This window comes from Phacochoerus africanus, chromosome 6, assembly GCF_016906955.1.
Source record: "Phacochoerus africanus isolate WHEZ1 chromosome 6, ROS_Pafr_v1, whole genome shotgun sequence".
NCBI lineage: Eukaryota > Metazoa > Chordata > Mammalia > Artiodactyla > Suidae > Phacochoerus > Phacochoerus africanus.
In genome coordinates this window covers 106,461,621-106,480,696 of record NC_062549.1, presented here as the reverse complement: position 1 = coordinate 106,480,696, position 19,076 = coordinate 106,461,621, and the positions used below count along the sequence as shown (strand labels likewise).

The 19,076-nt window shown below is 43.8% G+C and overlaps 1 protein-coding gene across 4 annotated transcripts in view; it reads right to left on the bottom strand.

The window, feature by feature from the left end:
• TRIM33 (tripartite motif containing 33) overlaps positions 1-14,638 on the bottom strand; it is a 131,693-nt gene extending 117,055 nt beyond the window's left edge. For 2 of the 4 annotated variants that reach the window (XM_047784953.1, XM_047784954.1), the window contains exon 1: positions 14,047-14,638. In XM_047784953.1, coding sequence (XP_047640909.1) covers positions 14,047-14,572 — 526 coding nt within the window. In that variant the 5' untranslated portion in view covers positions 14,573-14,638. The remainder of the gene's footprint in view (positions 1-14,046) is intronic. The other 2 variants (XM_047784955.1, XM_047784956.1) reach the window with 1 other exon arrangement.
• Positions 14,639-19,076: the final 4,438 nt, after the last annotated feature.

Here is a 19,076-nt window from a genome sequence, read left to right as displayed (position 1 = left end):
AATTATGACTCATCGCTGTAATTTGCAATGCCCCAAAAAGTAATATAGGGAGTTCCTGGTGGCTCAGGGGTTAAGGGTCTGGCATTATTTCTGGTGTGGTGTGGGTTTGATCCCTGGCCTGGAAACTTCCCCATGCCATGGGCAAAGACAAAAAACAAACAGGAGTTCCCATTGTGGCTCAGCGGTTACAAACCCAACTAGTATCCATGAGAATGCCAGTTTGATCCCTGTCCTTGCTCACTGGGTTAAGGATCTGGCATTGCCTCGAGCTATGGTATAGGTCTCAAATGCGGCTTGGATGTGGTATTGCTGTGGTGTAGGCCAGCAGCTGCAGCTCCAATTTGACCCCTAGCCTGGGAATTTCCATATGCCACAAACGAGTCCAAAAAAAAAGCAATGAACACCAACACAGTCTTTGTCACAACTACTCATTTTGCCACTGTAGCATGAAAGCAGTCATATATAACACAAACCAATGGACATAGCTGTGTTCCAAAATTTTAATTTATAGACATAAACTTGATTTTCATAAAATTAAAACCAGGCAACAGGCTAGATTTGGCCCATGGACCAAATTTTGCCAATCCTTGACCTAAAGTAAGGTCCAACAACTAACAGGCACAGAACTCCCAATTAGAATTTTACTAACTCAAATAGGAAGAGAACCAAGGATTACCCACTGCTTGAGAGAGCCTAAGCCTCTGACAGAAAAAGAGATCAAGATAAAAAGAAAAAAAAAAGATGAGAAAATAAAGTCAAGGCAATCTTCAGACATCAGTTGAATAAGAAGACAAAGAAGAGTTCCTGTCATGGCGCAGTGGTCAACGAATCCGACTAGGAACCATGAGGTTGCGGGTTCGTCCCTGGCCTTGCTCAGTGGGTTAACGATCCGGCGTTGCCGTGAGCTGTGGTGTAGGTTGCAGACGTGGCTCGGATCCCGCGTTGCTGTGGCTGTGGTGTAGGCCGGTGGCTGCAGCTCCAATTCGACCCCTAACCTGGGAACCTCCATATGCCTCGGGAGCGGCCCAAGAAATAGCAAAAAAGACAAAGAAAAAAAAAAAGAAAAGAGAAAGAAAACAAAGAGATAGAAAGCATAAGTGAAAAAAAGGAGAGACTATGAACCCAGGAGTGTCAACATTCAAATAGTAACGGTTCCAAAAAGAGTTGGGGAAGGGCCTTTATTTTTTAAATATCTGAAGAATAATGACTTCATATTATGAAGGGTGTAAAGAGAGGAAGGTTCTTATGAAAAAAATTTTAATTAAAAATTTTTTTACTAGAGTACAAAACCAACAGAAGAAGCACAGTGAACTTTTAAAAACAGTGAAACAAAAGAGAGAGCCACCATTATACTTCAGAAAAAAGGACAGATTAATATTAAAAGGTTCTGAGGAGTTCCCATTGTGGCTCAGTGGTAACAAACCAGACTAGGATCCATGAGGATGCAGGTTCCATCCATGGCCTCCCTCAGTAGGTTAAGGATCTGGAGTTGCCCTAAGAAGCGGCTCAGATCTGGCATTGCTATGGGTGTGGCGTAGGCTGGCAGTAGTAGCTCTCATTCCCCGCCTAGCCTGGGAACTTCCATAAGCTGTGGGTATGGCCCTAAAAAGCAAAAAAAAAAAAAAATCCTAAATAAATAAATAAATAAAACCTAACTGGGGTTAATAAAGCAGCAAAACCAGACTACCATCAGTAGTACTGGAAGATTCACCTTCAAAATTCTGAAGAAAAAAATTTTTAACCTGGAATTCCATATCCAGTCAAACTACCATTTAAATATAAGAATAAAATAAAGAGAACTTCAGAAATTGTACTCCTAAGGGAGTCCTTCTTAGGATATACAAACAAGGGAATAAACAAAAGAACAGGGAAGCCTGTGTAAATTAATCAGAACCAAGATTCTCTATAAAGTGCACAAAAAGATTACCCCCTCAGTCAGAGGGTGCATAAGCAAATAATAACAGCAAACTTTTTTTTTTTTTGTCTCTTTGTCTCTTCTAGGGCCGCACCCTCGGCATATGAAGGTCCCCAGGCTAGGGGTCTAATTGGAGCTGAAGCCGCCGGCCTACACCACAGCCACAGCAACTCAGGATCTGAGCTGTGTCTGTGACCTACACCACAGCTCACAGCAATGCTGGATCCTTAACCCACTGAGCGGGGCCAGGGATCGAACCGCAACCTCATGGTTCCTAGTCGGATTCGTTGACCACTGCGTCATGACAGGAACTCCGCAAACTTTTAAAAAAATAAATCCAAAAAGTCACTGCCTGGTTTAAGAGTGGGGGAAAAATTTTTCTCCTGAGATGTTCCAAATACAAGTCAGCCTATAAAGTAAACTCTGAATCAACATCTGACAGTTCTAAGAAACACCAAACTAAAAATTAACTTCGGTGATTTTTTTCACTGGTGGCACCTGATAGAGGCAAAGGAAAAACACTGCTTGGAGGCTTGTTCCTAAAGCCAGATCTGGCAGGATTCACAGATAAAGGCCCTGGTAACATGCTCACAATCCAAAACTATAAAACGTTGGACACCATCGCTATAATCATAGGTAGGCAGAAGCAGGAAATAGGAAATAAAACCTCAAGAACTTCAGATAATGGAATTATCAAACATAAATATGAAGTCATTATTCTTCAGATATTTCAAAAATAAAAAGGAAATGCAAAACAAGAAAACAAACACAACTAAATGTAATTTAAGGGAAACCATTTACAGCAAAAATAAAATATAAAGTATATAATAATAATTCATAAAAGATGTACAAGACTTTTCTGGGAGAAAAACTATATAATATTCAAAAATAAGGAGTTCCCGTCGTGGCGCAGTGGTTAACGAATCCGACTAGGAACCATGAGGTTGCGGGTTCGGTCCCTGCCCTTGCTCAGTGGGTTAACGATCCGGCGTTGCCGTGAGCTGTGGTGTAGGTTGCAGACGCGGCTCGGATCCCGAGTTGCTGTGGCTCTGGCGTAGGCCGGTGGCTACAGCTCCGATTCAACCCCTGGCCTGGGAACCTCCATGTGCTGCAGAAGCGGCCCAAGAAATAGCAACAACAACAACAACAAAAAAAAAAAAGACAAAAGACAAAAATAAAAGATTTACGCAAAGGGAAAGGCATACAATGTTTATTAACAGGCAGATTCACATTGTAAGGATAGGATTTTCTCCCAAATTAATCTACATATTCAAAGTTCCCGTCATGGCTCAGTGGTTAATGAACCTGACTAGGATCCATGAGGATGACAGTTCCATCCCTGGCTTCGCTCAGTGGGTTAAGGATCCAGCGTTGCTGTGAGCTGTGATGTAGGTCACAGACACAGCTCAGATCTGGCATTGCTGTGGCTGTGGTGTAGGCCAATGGCTACAGCTCCGATTCGACCCCTAAGCCTGGGAATCTCCATATGCCTCAGGTGCAGCCCTAAAAAGACAAAACAAACCAACAAAAAAAACTTACAGGAGTTCCCGTCGTGGCGCAGTGGTTAACGAATCCAACTAGGAACCGTGAGGTTGCGGGTTCCATCCCTGCCCTTGCTCAGTAGGTTAAGGAACCGGCATCCCTGCCCTTGCTCAGTAAGTTAAGGAACCGGCATTGCCATGAGCTGTGGTGTAGGTCATTTTCTTGGCTCGGACCCCGAGTTGCTGTAGCTCTGGTGTAGGCCAGCGGCTACAGCTCTGATTAGACCCCTAGCCTGGGAACCTCCATATGCCACGGGAGCAGCCCAAGAAATGGCAAAAAGACCAAAAAAAAACAAAAAACAAAAAAAAACTTATAAATCAAAATCAAAAAGACATAAGCAAACTAAAGAAAAACATAAACATAAACATAACATATGGACAATTCACAGAAGCAGCAATAAATCATATGTAACAAACATTCAAGAAGTATTATTTGGGAGCTCCCCAATGGTATAGTGGTTAGAACTTGGTGCTTTCACAGTAGCAGCCCAGGTTCAATCTCTGGTCTGGAAACTGAGATCCCACATCAGGTATCATTCACTAGTACCACGTAATTCAAACTATTTACCTATCATTAACACATAGACTTTAAATATTTCTCTAAAAACAATGTGTTTTTTGTTCATTCATCCTTGTTTTTTTCCCATTTTCCCTTGTGACTAATGTGGCCTAGAAACTGTGGGAGCTCCCTGGTGGCCTAGCAGGTTGAGGATTGATATTATCACTGCTGTGGCATGGGTCAGTCCCCAATCTGGAAACTTCTGCATTCTGCAGGTGCAGCCAAAGGGGGAAAAAAAAAAAAAAAAAGAAGCTGGTTATAGATGAAGGTAGTTTGTGGCCAAAGAAGACATATAGGTTAATGCACCCAACACCGTAAGCCCAACCTCAAAACTTAAGTGAAAGAACTAAGTCAAACAGTCATAAATGGGGGGGGGGGGAGGGGGGATCTGCAAATTGACAGTGAGTTATTTACAAAAAATCAACTTCAGTTATTAAGTATCTTTTTTTTTTTTTGTCTTTTTGCCATTTCTTGGGCTGCTCCCGCGGCATATGGAGGTTCCCAGGCTAGGGGTCTAATCAGAGCTGTAGCCACCAGCCTACGCCAGAGCCACAGCAATGCGGGATCCAAGCCGCATCCGTGACCTACACCACAGCTCACGGCAATGCCAGATCCTTAACCCACTGAGCAAGGGCAGGGATAGAACCCACAACCTCATGGTTCCTAGTCGGATTCGTTAACCACTGCGCCACGACGGGAACTCCAGTATCTTTCTTATCTTTACATTCTTTGAGGGGCAAGCTCTTTATGAATTGTGATGCATACCCCAAAAATGATGTATGAGAATCTGCCACATTCTAGGTCTGACATTCCTTCCAATGACTCTTTATTATCACTTTCTTATTGGCCCCTTTAAAAATTCAGGTCTCATACCTTTTGGCCTCAGAATCCCTCTTACACTCTTAATTATTGAGGACCTCAAAAAGTTTTTGTTTACATAACTTTTATCCATCAATGTGTACAGTATTAGAAATAAAAACTGAGAATTTTAAAATATTTTATTATGATAAATAAATGTTAATGTAATAAAATAATTTCTTTCATTAAAATTATTTTATTAATTCGTTTAAAAATAAATTCACCACATGTTTAAATAACTTTTTTGGAGTTCCCACTATGGCACAATAGGTTAAGAATCTGACTGCAATAGTGAGGGTCAAGGGTTAAATCCATGGCCTGTTGTAGTGGGTTTAAGGATCTGGCGTTGCCAGAGAGAGCTGTGGCATAGATTCACAACTGCAGCTCAGATCTGATCCCTGGCCCAGGAACTCCATATGCCTCGGGGCAGCACCCCCCCAAAAAAAGAGAATCAATAAATAAATAAAACATTTTTTTTTTTGGCCACACTTGCTACATGTGGAAGTTCTCCTGCCAGGGATCAAATCTACAGCAGTGACCCAAGTTGCTGCAGTGGCAACACAAGATCCTTAATCTGCTATGACACAAGAGAACTCCTTAAGTAACATTTTTATCAGAAATAACTATAATTTCCAAAACAAAAAGTTTTTTTTAAGAGTGGCACTGATTTTACACTTTTTAAACCTCTTTAATGTCTAGTTTAATGGAAGATGTCTAATAATATGCTTCTGCATTTAATCTGCTGTGATAAGTTGTTTTGTTTGAAAAATATTTTCCTTAGTATTTAATGCAGTTTTCTTTTTCTTTTTCTTTTTTTTGTCTTTTTGCTATTTCTTGGGCCGCTCCCGAGGCATATGGAGGTTCCCAGGCTAGGGGTCGAACTGGAGCTGCAGCCACCGGCCTACACCACAGCCACAGCAACGCGGGATCCGAGCTGCGTCTGCAACCTACACCACAGCTCACGGCAACGCCGGATCGTTAACCCACTGAGCAAGGGCAGGGACCAAACCCGCAACCTCATGGTTCCTAGTCGGATTCGTTAACCACTGCGCCACGATGGGAACTCCGCAGTTTTCTTAAGTACATGGCTGTACTAAGAAAACTTGCCCTCATAGAGCCAAGTACTTAAGAAAAGGGAAGAGTATTTTAATAGCCTTTTTATATAATCTATGGATATTCTTCTTTGATACGATTCAAAAATTTTAATGTGTATTTATTTATTTCTTAAATGTCAGGTGCAATGTGAAATTTCCAACCATGCTGATGAACTTTTACTACTCTTTTATATTAAAATCTATTGGTCTGTCTTGCATTTTGAGTCTCTTCCCTACACATGATTTTGGTCATGCACTGGTCATTTGGGAAATACTGGTCCAATACGTAGCTTTTTCAAATGCTGACATTTCATTGCACAGTATCAAAAAAAAAAAAAGGTGTTAAGGGAGTTCCTGTTGTAGCTCAGCAGGTTAAGGACTCAACATTGTCTCTGTGAAGATGCAGGTTCGATCCCTGTCCTTGTTCAGTGGGTTAAGGATCCAGAGTTGCTGCAACATGAGGCTCAGATCCGGTGCTGCCATGGCTACGGCATAGGCTGCAGCTGCAGCTGCAGCTCTGATTCAGTCCCTAGCCTGGTAACTTCCATATGCTGCAGGTGCAGCTATGAAAAGAAAGAAAGGTGAAAAGAAAAAAGGTGTTAATATCACTACCATCTCATCAGAAAAGCCTTTAAGTAATGAGAAGCTGTCAAGCTCATGGTAGCAAATACCAGTTTCCCAAAATCCTAACTTTCATTTAAAAGCTCAATTTTTATCATTGTCAATTTATAATGTCAGTTGTTCTTCCTTGAAGCAACAAAGCTCAATTCATTCATTCTTAAGAAAACAGCTGCCAAATATCCATGCCTCAAAGCCATGGTCTGTTAAATACACTTGCAGGTAAAAATTATTTTCCAAGAAAAAAAAGCAACTAATTTAGCTTAGAATTCAAACAACTGCACAAGTACTTTTCTTACTGCAGACTTACTTACTCAGTCTGCAGCAGAAGCACTTTATGCACTATCCCATTTCATCACACAGAATATTAAGGATCAAGATTTTAAAAATAATTCTTACTGCTTCATCAAGGACATAAAGTAAAACTAACAAGATTTTTGTTGGTGGTGGTTTTATTCTAAATATGTAATGGTAATAAAGAAACAATGACCTTTTTAGAGGCTTGAAGGCACAATCTTTATTCCTAAGGTGCAGAGGAGTTTAAACTCATCACTGCTTTTGTATTGTTAATATAAATGTTAGAACAGTGAATAAGGCAAATAATGAAGCAGTGTTATATTGAAAGCAGTTTCAACTCTCCCAACACCTGAAAGGGTATCAGAGACAATAACCCCACCCCCCACCCCCACCAAGTTGCATGGACCAACACTGAGAATCACTGCTTTAAGGTTCTATTCTCATTTAGCGTCTGTTAAGAAGTGTATATATGAGGAAATTAAAAGCAATTAGAATCTCCTAACTAAAATTTTTGATGTACAGATACTAGCCTTTGTAAAGAATTAGCATTTAGAACATTAGTTTACAAGTTTTTACACTATAAATTTTAGGTAGCTGAAGAGGTTTGGAATACAAACGACTTTGTCAGGTGTGCTGCACTTCATTAAATATCAGAAAAACCTAGAAAAAAAATGCCAACAATTTACCTTTCTGCCTCTTCTTCCTGCTTACTGTGAAATAGAGATAACCATAAGGGCAATGGGAGACAACTGGAAGTCAAAAAACCTAAGAGTAGTATAATTTATTGAGGCTCACCAAGTACCAGACACTATGTGAAGCAATGTACAATGTATTAACTAATTTAATCCTCACATCAACACTATGCAAGAGGTATAATTATTACTCTCAATTTATGGATGTTAAGTAACATATCAACTGTCATTCAAATAGTAAACAATGGAGCTCAAAAATGAATTCAGGTATTCTGCCTCCTGAATTGTGTGTGCTTAAACCAACCACACTGCTAGAAGTTGTTAAAAAGTGTTGTTCTTTGATACATCTTTAATGACTGATTGCTGATGACTGTGTTACCATTCAAAACTTCAAGCCTGTTTATGTCAAATTAGGCATTAGACAAAGTAGGGCCTACAAAATCCCCAGACGAGCCACACCAAGATCTAGCAAATTGCCATATATTATAATGTACTCCTGGGGCAAGAACTTCCAAGGGCATAAACAGAAGAATCCCCAGAGTGGCTCACTATGCTCAGTGATAAAACAGAACCACTGTGAGGAGGTGCCCTTCACACTATACCCAGAGAGAGGTATTCCCTCACACTTACTGTATGACTGTTACCACAAAAAGTTGAAGATTCAGAAACATAATCATTTTCCACGTTGATTCTTCCATAATTTCCCACAAAAGATATGAATACCAAACTTACAAGATGTAAAAAGTTTGCATAAACGGCACTAACAGAATCACAGAATTTTACTGGATAGGAACTCAACTCCTTCATATTGCACACCTGGAAAGGCTGTCCAGGTGACTTGCCCAAGGCTACATAGCTAATTGATAGTAGAACCCAATGCAAGTTACCCTCAATCCAGATATTCATCCACATCACCATGCTGTCTCAGAAACGCCCTGCAACAAAAGTCTCATCTCCTTTAAGAGCTCATTTGAGAGTTTGTTCAGCTACACCACAACATATTTGTATTTTTATTGATACATTATAGAGCTGTACATACTCACTACTGATAACTATTCTAACCAACCTGAAATAAACTCAAAAAATAAAAATCACAAAAGCCCTCTAAAAAGCTATTGATTCAACAAATATTAACTAGTTTATCTATTTTAATGTCCCAAATACTCCAACAGCACATAGATCAGTTTTTCTCCTCAAAATATTTAAATTCAAATTCCAATTCCAAAAATAAATAAATAAAAATTCAAATTCCTGGTGTCATCCCCAAATCAGTGGAAGCAGTCTCAAAATGTTTTTTTGTTTGTTTGCTTTTTTCATTTGGGGGGGCGGGGGCGGTGTTTGGCTGCATCCGTGGCATATAGAAGTTCCTGGGCCAGGGATGGAACCCGAACCTCTACATCAACCCAAGCCAATCTGCAGTGGGATTCTTAACCAACTGCCACAGGAAAAACTCTTTCAAAATGGTATTTTTAAAAGCTCTCCAGATGATTCTTACACATTCAAAAGCTATCTACAGAGGAGTTCCTCTTGTGGCTCAGTGGTAAGGATCCTGACTAGTATCCATGAGGACAAGGGTTCGATCCCTGGCCTCGCTCAGTGGATCGGGGATCCGGCGTTGCCATGAGCTGTGGTGAGGTCACAGATGCAACTCAGATCTGGTGTTGCTGCAGTGTAGGCCGGCGGCTACAGCCCCAGTTCAACCCCTAGCCTGAGCACTTCCATATGCCTCGAATGCAGCCCTACAAAGTAAAAAAAAAGCTATCTATTGAACATTATTCTAGTGGAAAACAAGGAACAAATAAACAAAAACAAGCAAACATTTTGGATTTTAGCTGTGCTGTGAAAAAATAAAGGTAACAGGAACAGGAGTTCCCGTCCCACACAGCAGAAACGAATCCAACCAGGAACCATGAGGTTGCAAGTTCGATCCCAGGCCTTGCTCAGTGGCCAGGATCTGGAACTGCCGTGAGCTGTGGTGTAGGTTGCAGACAGGGCTCAGATTCCGTGTTGCTGTGGCTGTGGTGTAGGCTAATTTGACCCCCTTGCCTGGGAACTGCCATATGCCGCAAGTGCAGCCCTAGAAAGCAAAAGAAAAGAAAAAAGAAAAGAAAAGAAAAGGAGGTGGGTAAGGAATCTGACTAGCACCCATGACGATGCAGGTTCAATCCCTAGCCTCACTCAGTGGGTTAAAGACCCATGAGCTGTGACGTAGGTAGCAGATGCGGTTCGGATCTAGTGTTGCTATAGCTATGGCACAGACCGGCAGCTACAGCTGTGATTCAACCCCTAGCCTGGGAATTTCCATATGCCCAGGGTGTGGCCCTAAAGAGTGAAAAAAGAAAGAAAGAAAAAGAAAAGAAAGAAAAAGGTAAAATGTCAGAGTGACCAGGAAGACTACAATTGTCCTTCAGTAACCTCAGGGAGTTGGTTCCAAAAACATCAGATACAGAGAGCAAACTATAAAAGGAGCAGCCACACACACACAAAGAATTTTTTAGGGCAGTGAAAATACTCTATATATTATAATAAAGGATACATTTATCATTATACACTTGTAGAAACCCACAGAATGTACAATACTAAGAGAGAAACCTAATATAAACTCTGGACTTTCAGTGATTATGAAGGGCCATCGACTCTAAAAAAAAAATACTACTCTGGTTGGGGAGGAAACTGTAGGTCTGGGGGAAAGGGATATATGGGAAATCTCCATTTATTCCATTTTTGGGTTTTTTTGTCTTTTCTAGGGCCACACCTGAGGCATATGGAGGTTCCCAGGCTAGGGATCGAATCGAAGCTGTAGGCGCCGGCCTACTCCAGAGCCTCAGCAACTCGGGATCTGAGCTGCGTCTGCGACCTACACCACAGCTCATGGCAACGCCGGATCCTTAATCTATTGAGCAAGGCCAGGGAAGGAACCCGAAATCTCATGGTTCCTAGTTGAATTCGTTAACCACTAAGCCACGACGGGAACTCCTCCATATATTCCGTTTAACTTTGCTGTAAACTTAAAACTGCTCTTTAAAAATAAAGCCTTTTTTAAACAAAAATGCAGTCAAGAGAAGGTATTTCTGCACAGGCAACATCTGAAGCGAAGAGCCCTCCACTCTTGAGATCTCAAACTCGGTGTACATCAAAATCACCTGGACAACTTACTAAAAAAGATTTCTGGTTAGAACATCTTAAGTAGAGCCCAAGACTGCAGATGATGCTGATGCTGCTAGCCCAAAACACACCCTTGGAGAACCATCAGTCTAGAGAGAAGAGCTAAAGGGTTTGAATAACTTTGGTGTTATCAGAGGAACAGGAAAAAAAAAAAGGCCATTAGGAGGGAGGGTAGTATCATTGTTTCAGAACTACTTAAGATGGTGAATTAAACTACCAACTATGTATGACTACCCAGACTAGAGGTGGAATCACAGGTTATTTAATAATTCCTAACATTTGCAAAGCATTTGTTTATAAAAGCATTTTCACATTCATTATTTAATTTGACTTAGATACAAGTGAAGGACTACTAGCTGCACATTGGAGATAAAGAAACTGAAGGACAGAAAACATTATGAACCTGAGGGAACCAGAAAACAATTAAGTGGCAAAACTGTGTCTCCTGACTCCAATTCCAGTGTTCCTTCCAGAACAGCATATTTGATTTTTTTAAAAAGGCAAAGCAAAGGCTACATACAAGAGTTTATACTAACCAGACGCTTTCTAGATGTCCTGTCTAAAAACATGGTAGCTTCAAGACTTTTGTTTTAGGTACTAGTTAGAAAGCAACAATAGGGAGTTCCCTTCCTGGCACAGCAGAAACGAATCCCACTAGGAACCATGAGTTGTGGGTTCGATCCCTGACCTCGGCTCAGTGGGCTAAGGATCCGGCATTGTGGTGGTATAGGCAGCAGACGTGGCTCGAATCTATCATTGCCATGGCTGTGGCGTAGGCCAGCAGCTATAGATAGCTCCGATTAAACCCTAGCCTTCGAACCTCCATATGCCTCAAGTGCAGCACTAAAAAAAAAAGCAAAAAAGAAAAAGAAAAAAATAGAAAGCAACAATACCTTAAGACTGACAGTATTCAGTCCCATCTACTTATTTCTCCTAGTTCAAAACAAAGGATGGAGATGAAGAGGGAATTTACAGACTATTACTCCCTCCGGCATAAATATCGTAGAGCCAATTTCATAACCTCAGTCCCTCAGCCTCATCGATCAAACACAATTTTCATCTTGTTTTCCCTCTAAATCTCTCACCTAATCCAGGTTCCCACAAGAACACTGAATCCCACATGTCTTATTATACTCATGAGGCCATGAGCAGTTAGTTATCCACCCTCTATATACCATCATCATTTAGCATCTTTTCCATCAATCAAACTTTTATCCTTAACATAACATTCTTCCTTGCAGATCTCAATAATACCTCAAATCCCAAACTGAAACCATTATATCCTCCCTCCACCACACACACCTGCTTCGGTAGCTGAATTCTTTTATTTGCACTAACAGCACTGCCACACACCAAACAAGAAACCTAGACCTCAGCTAGATACTTCTGTCTCTCTCACACCAATCTCAGTTGGCCCCTCATCTCCATTCCCATAGCTACTTACAATGAGTTACCACAACAATAAACTAGCTGCCATTTCATTAATAACTACCATGTACCAGTCACTTAATTCATCCTATCAATAACCCTATGAGATCAATAATCTTGTCCTTATTTCACAAATGAGAAAAGTGAAGCCAAGAAAAATTAATCTATTTCCCTGGAGTTCCCATTAGGGCACAACAGGATCGGCAGCATCTTGGGAGCGCTGGGATGCAGGTTTGATCCCCAGCCCAGCACAGAGGGTTAAGGATCCGTCGTTGCTGCAGCTGTGGCTCCAATCTGATCCCTGGCCAGGGAACTCCATATGCCACGGGACAGCCAAAAGGAAAGAGAAAAGAAAAATTAATCTATCCACAAGTAGTAAGTGACAAAGTAGACATTCCCCCATACCAAAAATACACCTCCTTCTTTAACACCTGGTATCAGCCCTTTACTACCTACTCCAAACACTAATTTCTCCCAGATTTACCGCCATGATTCTCCTAACTGGTCCTGCCTCACATCTTTGCTTCCTGTACCGTTCAATGTGCCCCCAAGCGATCTTTCTAGATCACAAATGTGATCCTTTCATCCTCCTGACATAATAAAGTCTGTTAGGAACTCCCTTTAGTCTATCTATACTGCACAGGATACACACTACAGAAAGAATCCCAAGCCCTTTAGTACCAGAACCCCTTACCTGCAGTTCCTAAATTCAAAAGCTTTGAGATTTTAAAGTATTCTTTCTTAAGCTTGCAACAAAACCCACCCTGAATTGCAGGAAGCTGTCTGCCCCATTAAAGCGAAATACACACGCTTCACTAAAAAAAATTCATGTTTGATAATGAGTTGTTAACCCAGACCCTTCTGGAGTATCAGAGACCTTACCAGGAAAAAGAAAAATTTCCAAACTACTGAACATCCAGAACCCTTGGGTCCCAAGGGTTTCAGATAAGAGACTGCAGACCCCTTACCTATTCAGCCCATCAAACCAACCTAATTTCCTTGGTTCCAGGGATGTGTAAGGTGTCCTGTGCCCTGAATACTCTCCAACTCAGTGAGCTACTCACCCTTCAAGAGACCTGTCTAGGGTTTCCTTTTCAATAAAGTTTCCCTGACCTTCTCTTGACTGTCACAACCACTGTCCCAAGTACCCACCTCCTCCACACCAAGGGTTCATTAATGTACAAGGAACTGAAATTCGTGCCCAGCTCTCCCTAACTCCCAATTCCCTTCAAAGTTCATTTCTCCTTCACCCCTAAACCTTAGAATTTTTCCCTAAGCATGCAGGGTCCCCACAGCTATTTTGTTTCCAGAGTTCCTCCTTCTCAATATCATCTTAAAATTACTTTCTTCCAGATACCTTCTCTTAGCCCCTTTAACCTCCTCTATTTAATCACTAATCTTTCTTTCCCCTAGCTCTGAACAGGTCGAGTCCTCTCCCTCTATGGCAATTCATCCTTACTGCCCTTATCTTTCACCTACACCCTCCGCAACACCTCTCGTGGCTGGGCCTTCGCTCCAAAACGCTTCCCGCAAGCGGATTCCCAGATCCCCGCCCCCCCCCCCCCAATTCCGGCCCACCGGCCCCCGAACCTGCGCTCCGCCGGAGTCCACGCCTTCCCGGCCCAAATCCACACATCGCAAACCTCTCCTGCAGCCGATGTCCCCTCCCCCAGTCTCTCGGAGCCGGCACCCCTCCCCTCACCCTCGCCGTATCTCTGGAGGTCCACGGAACTGTCCCAGGAGCCGTGTCTTTCACCTTTCAGACCCCTCAGGATCACGCCGGTCAGAGCAACCCCGGGCCCGAGCACCTCGGTCCTCAGATCCTCTTCGGCCCTACAAATCCCCTTCGGCCCAGACCGCGTCAGGGCCTCCCGCTCACCTTGCTGGATGTCGCCGTTACTGCCCCCCGGGATGGGCACGTTGAGCTGGCGCTCGGGTTCGGGAAGGCAGCGCAGGCAGAAGGAGTGAAGACAGGGCAGCAGCTTGGGCTCCGCCTCACGTCGGCTCTGCAGGCTCTGCTGACACACGGCGCAGGTGTCCAGGAGCGAGGCTGGCGGTCCAGGAGGCGGCCCCGCCGAGGGAGCCGGAGCCGGAGCCGAGGCTGCAGCTGGGGCCGGGATCGATACCGCACCCCCTGGAACTCCAGGGGCCACGGAGGCTGCAGGGGCAGAGGCAGCCGGGGCCGAGCCGGAGGAGGCCGCGGGTACCCCACCGTCGTCGGGCCCTGCCGCGCCGCTCTCCGCGCCGGCCCTGCTGCCTTCCTCCTCCTCCTCCTCCACCAGCACAGCGGCGAGAGGCGGCTCCGCCTCCTGCGCCGCGGGCCCGGCCGCCCCGGCAGTTACCGGCGCGCTGCCGCTGCCCCCGCCGCCGCTCTCAGCCTCGCCGCCGCCTTTGTTTTCCGCCATGTTTTCCTCTTTGAACCCGCCGGACCGCCCCGCGCCGCCCGCCGCCGCCGCCGCCCCCAGCCCCAGCCGCAGCCGCAGCGAGAGCGGCCGCCGAGAACGAGCAGGCGAGAGAACGAACGAGAGCGCGCGCGCACGCGGCTCCCCCACCCTCGCGTCGCGCGGTTTCAGGAGGGCGGACGCGGCGCGCGCACGTACGCATGAACGTCCTCCAGAGGGAGGCGGGAACTCGGAACGCGGGCGCGCAGGCGCCTTCGCCTCCCTTCCTGACCTGCCGGGCTGGTCGGTTGAGTATGTGCCACCGAGGTTCCGCTCCAAGTGAGCCTTTAAACCCAGGGGCAGATGACGCTTTTGACAGGTCGTGGTTAAAAGCTCAGACGCTGCGGCGATGCGGGGAGAAGCGAGAAAGGGGTGGAAGGCCGCGGCTGGTTCCTGCCCGCGAGCGTCTCCCGGGCGGCGCTGTCCCCAGGGGCGGGCGCGTCTCCGCAGAAATCTCACTCCGCGCACGGTCGGACTCCTGGGTCTCTGAGTTTTAACCCGCCGCGTTCCTTTGGGGGTTGTACCTCAGGGGAGCCGCAGAGTGAAGCTTTTTTTTTTTTTTTTTAATGGTGACGTACCAGACAGAAATAGGCTGAAAAGATCCACTGAGGGGGAAAAAAAAAACTTTAGCAGCCGTTTTTAGCTTCTTAAAGTGATTGATGCTCTGACATTGGTACCTATCAGAAACCCAGTCAACTGAAGTATTTTCAAAGCAGAAATGTGCCAGGACCACACCCCAGACCTGCATCAGGAAGTGGGGAAGAGCTGATGAGCACTGAAAGTCACTTTGGCTGATTCTGATGTGCATCAGTTTGGGAGTCACCGATGTAACTAATATTATGTCCCAAGAGTCCCACTTAGTGTCCTGGCATGAGTTGGGTTTCAGATGCCCTAACAGTGTCAGTAATAAAAACTTTCACGGTTGTCTTTTTTTGAGAAACAAATACTATAGCCTGTTTTAAGGATAGGATCATGCGGTGCTTTTCTCTTGTGTTCCCAAGAAACTGCTATTCTTGAACTAGTGTTGAGTCTTTAAAATAAGCCTCGAGAGATTTTTCATTTATTTGTTCAAAAATATTGGAGTTCTCTTCCTGGCTCAGTGGTTAATGAATCCAACTAGGAATCATGAGGTTGCAGGTTCGATCCCTGGCCTCACTCATTGGGTTAAGGATCCGGCAGTGCGGTGAGGTGTGATGTAAATCGCAGACACGGCTCAGATCCCGCGTTGCTGTGGCTCTGGCGAAGGCTATAGCTCCAATTAGACTCCTAGCTTGGGAACCTCCATATGCCACGGGTGCGGCCCTAGAAAAGACAAAAAGAAAAAAATATATATTGACCTCTTAGAATACGTCAGGATGTTTTAGAGGTGCTAGGATTATAGCAGATAACAAAGAAGAGCCTTACCTTCAAGGAGTTTGCAATCTAATGGAGGAAAATTGACATTTATATTCACAGGGAGTGATAAATGTTATCCCAAAAAAGGCAGAATAAAAGAAATTAGAAAAGATTGAAGAAGGCCTCTGTTGATAGGTGAACAAGCTTTGTAGTTCTCTTGCAGAAGAGTGTTCAGGCAGAGGAATAAACAATAAAGACAAAGCCCCTGAGGCAGACAGAGATTCTTGGTTAGTTAGAGGAACAGCAGAGTCAGTGTGGCTGAGTTAAGAGGTTAAGAGCAGTAGAACATAAGAGAATTAAAAGAGCCAGATCATGTACAGAAGTAGCCTTCAGTTTCTTAAACTTTTTCGTACCCTTTGGAAAATATATTTTTCCCCTCAAACATTATAAATTGACTCCTGGAACTTTTCATCATGAGTGTACATAGTTGCAAAGAGTGTAATTTCTGACATTTTGCCAACACTAACTTGGCAGCATATGGAGTTCCCTGGCCAGGATCAGATCCAAGCCACCACAGCTGCAGCAGTGGGATCCTTTAACTCACTGACCCCGGCGGGGATTGAACCTGTGTCCTGGTGCTGCAGAGATACTGCTGATCTCTTGTGCCACAGCGGAAACTCCAAAGATAATTTTTTTTTTTTTTTTTTGCTTTTTTGCTTTTTCCAGCCACACGAGAGGCACGCAGAGGTTCCTAGGCTAGGGGTCGAATCGGAGCTGTAGCCACTGGCCTACACCACAACCACAGCAATGCAGGCTCCGAGCCACATCTGTGACCTACACCACAGTTCATGGCAACACTAGATCCTTAACCCCCTGAGTAAACCTACGTCCTCATGGATGCTAATCTGGTTTGTTAACCACTGAGCCATGACGAGAACTCTGAGATTTTTATATTAATTGATACACACACATATAGATAGGGTGTTTTGTTTGTTTGTTTTTCTTTTTTAGGGCTGCACCCACAGCATATGGAAGTTCCCAGGCCAGGGGTTGAATCAGAGCTGCAGCTGCCAGCTTACACTACAGACACATCAATGCCTGATCCAAGCAGTGGCTGCAACCTACACCACAGCTGTTGTGTACATTCAATCACTGGCCCAAGAACTTCTGTATGCTGTAGGCACAGCCAAAAAAAAAGTTGGCAATTCAATATTTGTAAAGGCTAACAGTACCTGGCATGTGGTAAACATGAAATGAATGTAAAGATAGACCTAAAGGTTCATGAAGAGAACAGAACTGGAGGGAGAAACAAAGGTATCTCAGAAAAATCTCCAGAAGAGAAACCATGCTCTGGGCTGAACTGAGCAGCAGATATACGGAGAGGCTGTGTCCAGCCATTCCTCTGACCTAAGCCATCTTTTACCCCTGACCATCTTGCCGGAACATTATAAGAAAAACACAGTCCTGAAATAAAGGGGAGAGCTATCAGTAGATGCCTAGTAGTGATGCTATGGAGAAAACGTCCCTGATTGCTGGTAATCAGAAGTGAAAAGAGCTTTCCAGTTGTCCAGAAAAGAGAAAGAGCACTGGGAGAAGGTGACATAGATAGGTAAGCAACAGTGAGAGCATAATTCATCAGATGGGCACAGGAAGCTGGCAACAGTAAGGCAGCGCAAGCCCAAGAGTAGCATGAAGATGAGCACTGTCCAGTTCTGCCACTCTTGGACAGAGAAACCATGGTTAGCAGCAAAAGCGGAAGAGATCATGAGTTCCAGCAGAGGAATGTTGAGCTGCAGTTAAGATCTGGGGGCATGTCAGAGTTCCGTTGTGGCTCATCAGTAACAAACCTGACCAGTATCCATGAGGATACAGGTTCAATCCCTGGCCTTGCTGTGGATTAAGGATCCAGCATTGCCATGTGCTGTAGTGTAGATTGTAGATACAGCTCAGATCTGTGGCTGTGGCTGTGGCTGTGGTGTAGGCAGCTGCAGCTCCAGTTAAACCCCTAGCCTGGGAACTTCCATGTGCCAAAGTGTGGCCCGAAAAAGACAAAAAAAAAAAAAAAGATTTGGGGCACTTCTGTTAATGGGCCATACTTGTAATTATGAGTGGGTGAGGCCAGGAGATATAAAGGTGACATTTTGTGATTTAAAGTTCACTTCTCTGAACACAGGTACACAGGCACACATACCTTGGATTAGCATTAAGAGCAAACTTAAGATGGGTGATGTTGAGAACGGCAAGTTTTTGTCTAGAAGTATGACCAGTACCACACCATGGAAAAGAAAAGCAAGCACAAGAAATGGTCTCTTTGGACAGATGACAGGTCACGCCCCTGGATTCTCTTAGACTAATGCCAACAAGAACAAAAACATCACCTGGGGAGAAATATATTTGGAGAATCTCACGAAGTACATTCCTGGAACAAAAATGATCTTTGCTGGACATACAGGTGGCCAATAGGCACATGAAAAGATGGTCATCATAGCTAATTACTAGAGAAATGTAAGTCAAAACTACAATGAGGTACCACGTCACACCTGTCAGAATGGCCATCATTACAAAGTCTACAGGTAACAAATGATGGAGACGGTGTGGAGAAGAGGAAACCTACATGAACGTAAATTGGTAAGGCCACTATGGAAAACAGAATGGGGAGTCCTTTAAAAACTAAAAACAGAGTTACCATGTGATTGAGCAATACCACTTCTGGGTATATATTCAGATCAAACTATAATTCAAAAAAATACAAAAGTTCATAGCAGCACTGTTTACAATAGCCAAGTATGGAAGCAACCTAAATGTCCATCAACAACTGAATGGATAAAGAAGATGTGGTATATGTATATATACCATGGAATATTAATCATTAAAGAGAATAAAATAATGCCATTCGCAGCAACATGGATGGACCTAGAGATTATCATACTAAGTGAGGTCGGAAAGAGAAAAATAAATACCATATGATATCACTCATATGTGGAATCTAAAATTCGACACAAATGAAAAATATCTATGAAATAGAAACAGACTTAGAGACATAGAGAATAGACTTGTGGTTGCCAGGGACAAGGGGATGTGGGGAAGGGAAGGATTGGGAGTTTGGGATTAGCAGAGGCCAAGTAATAAATAT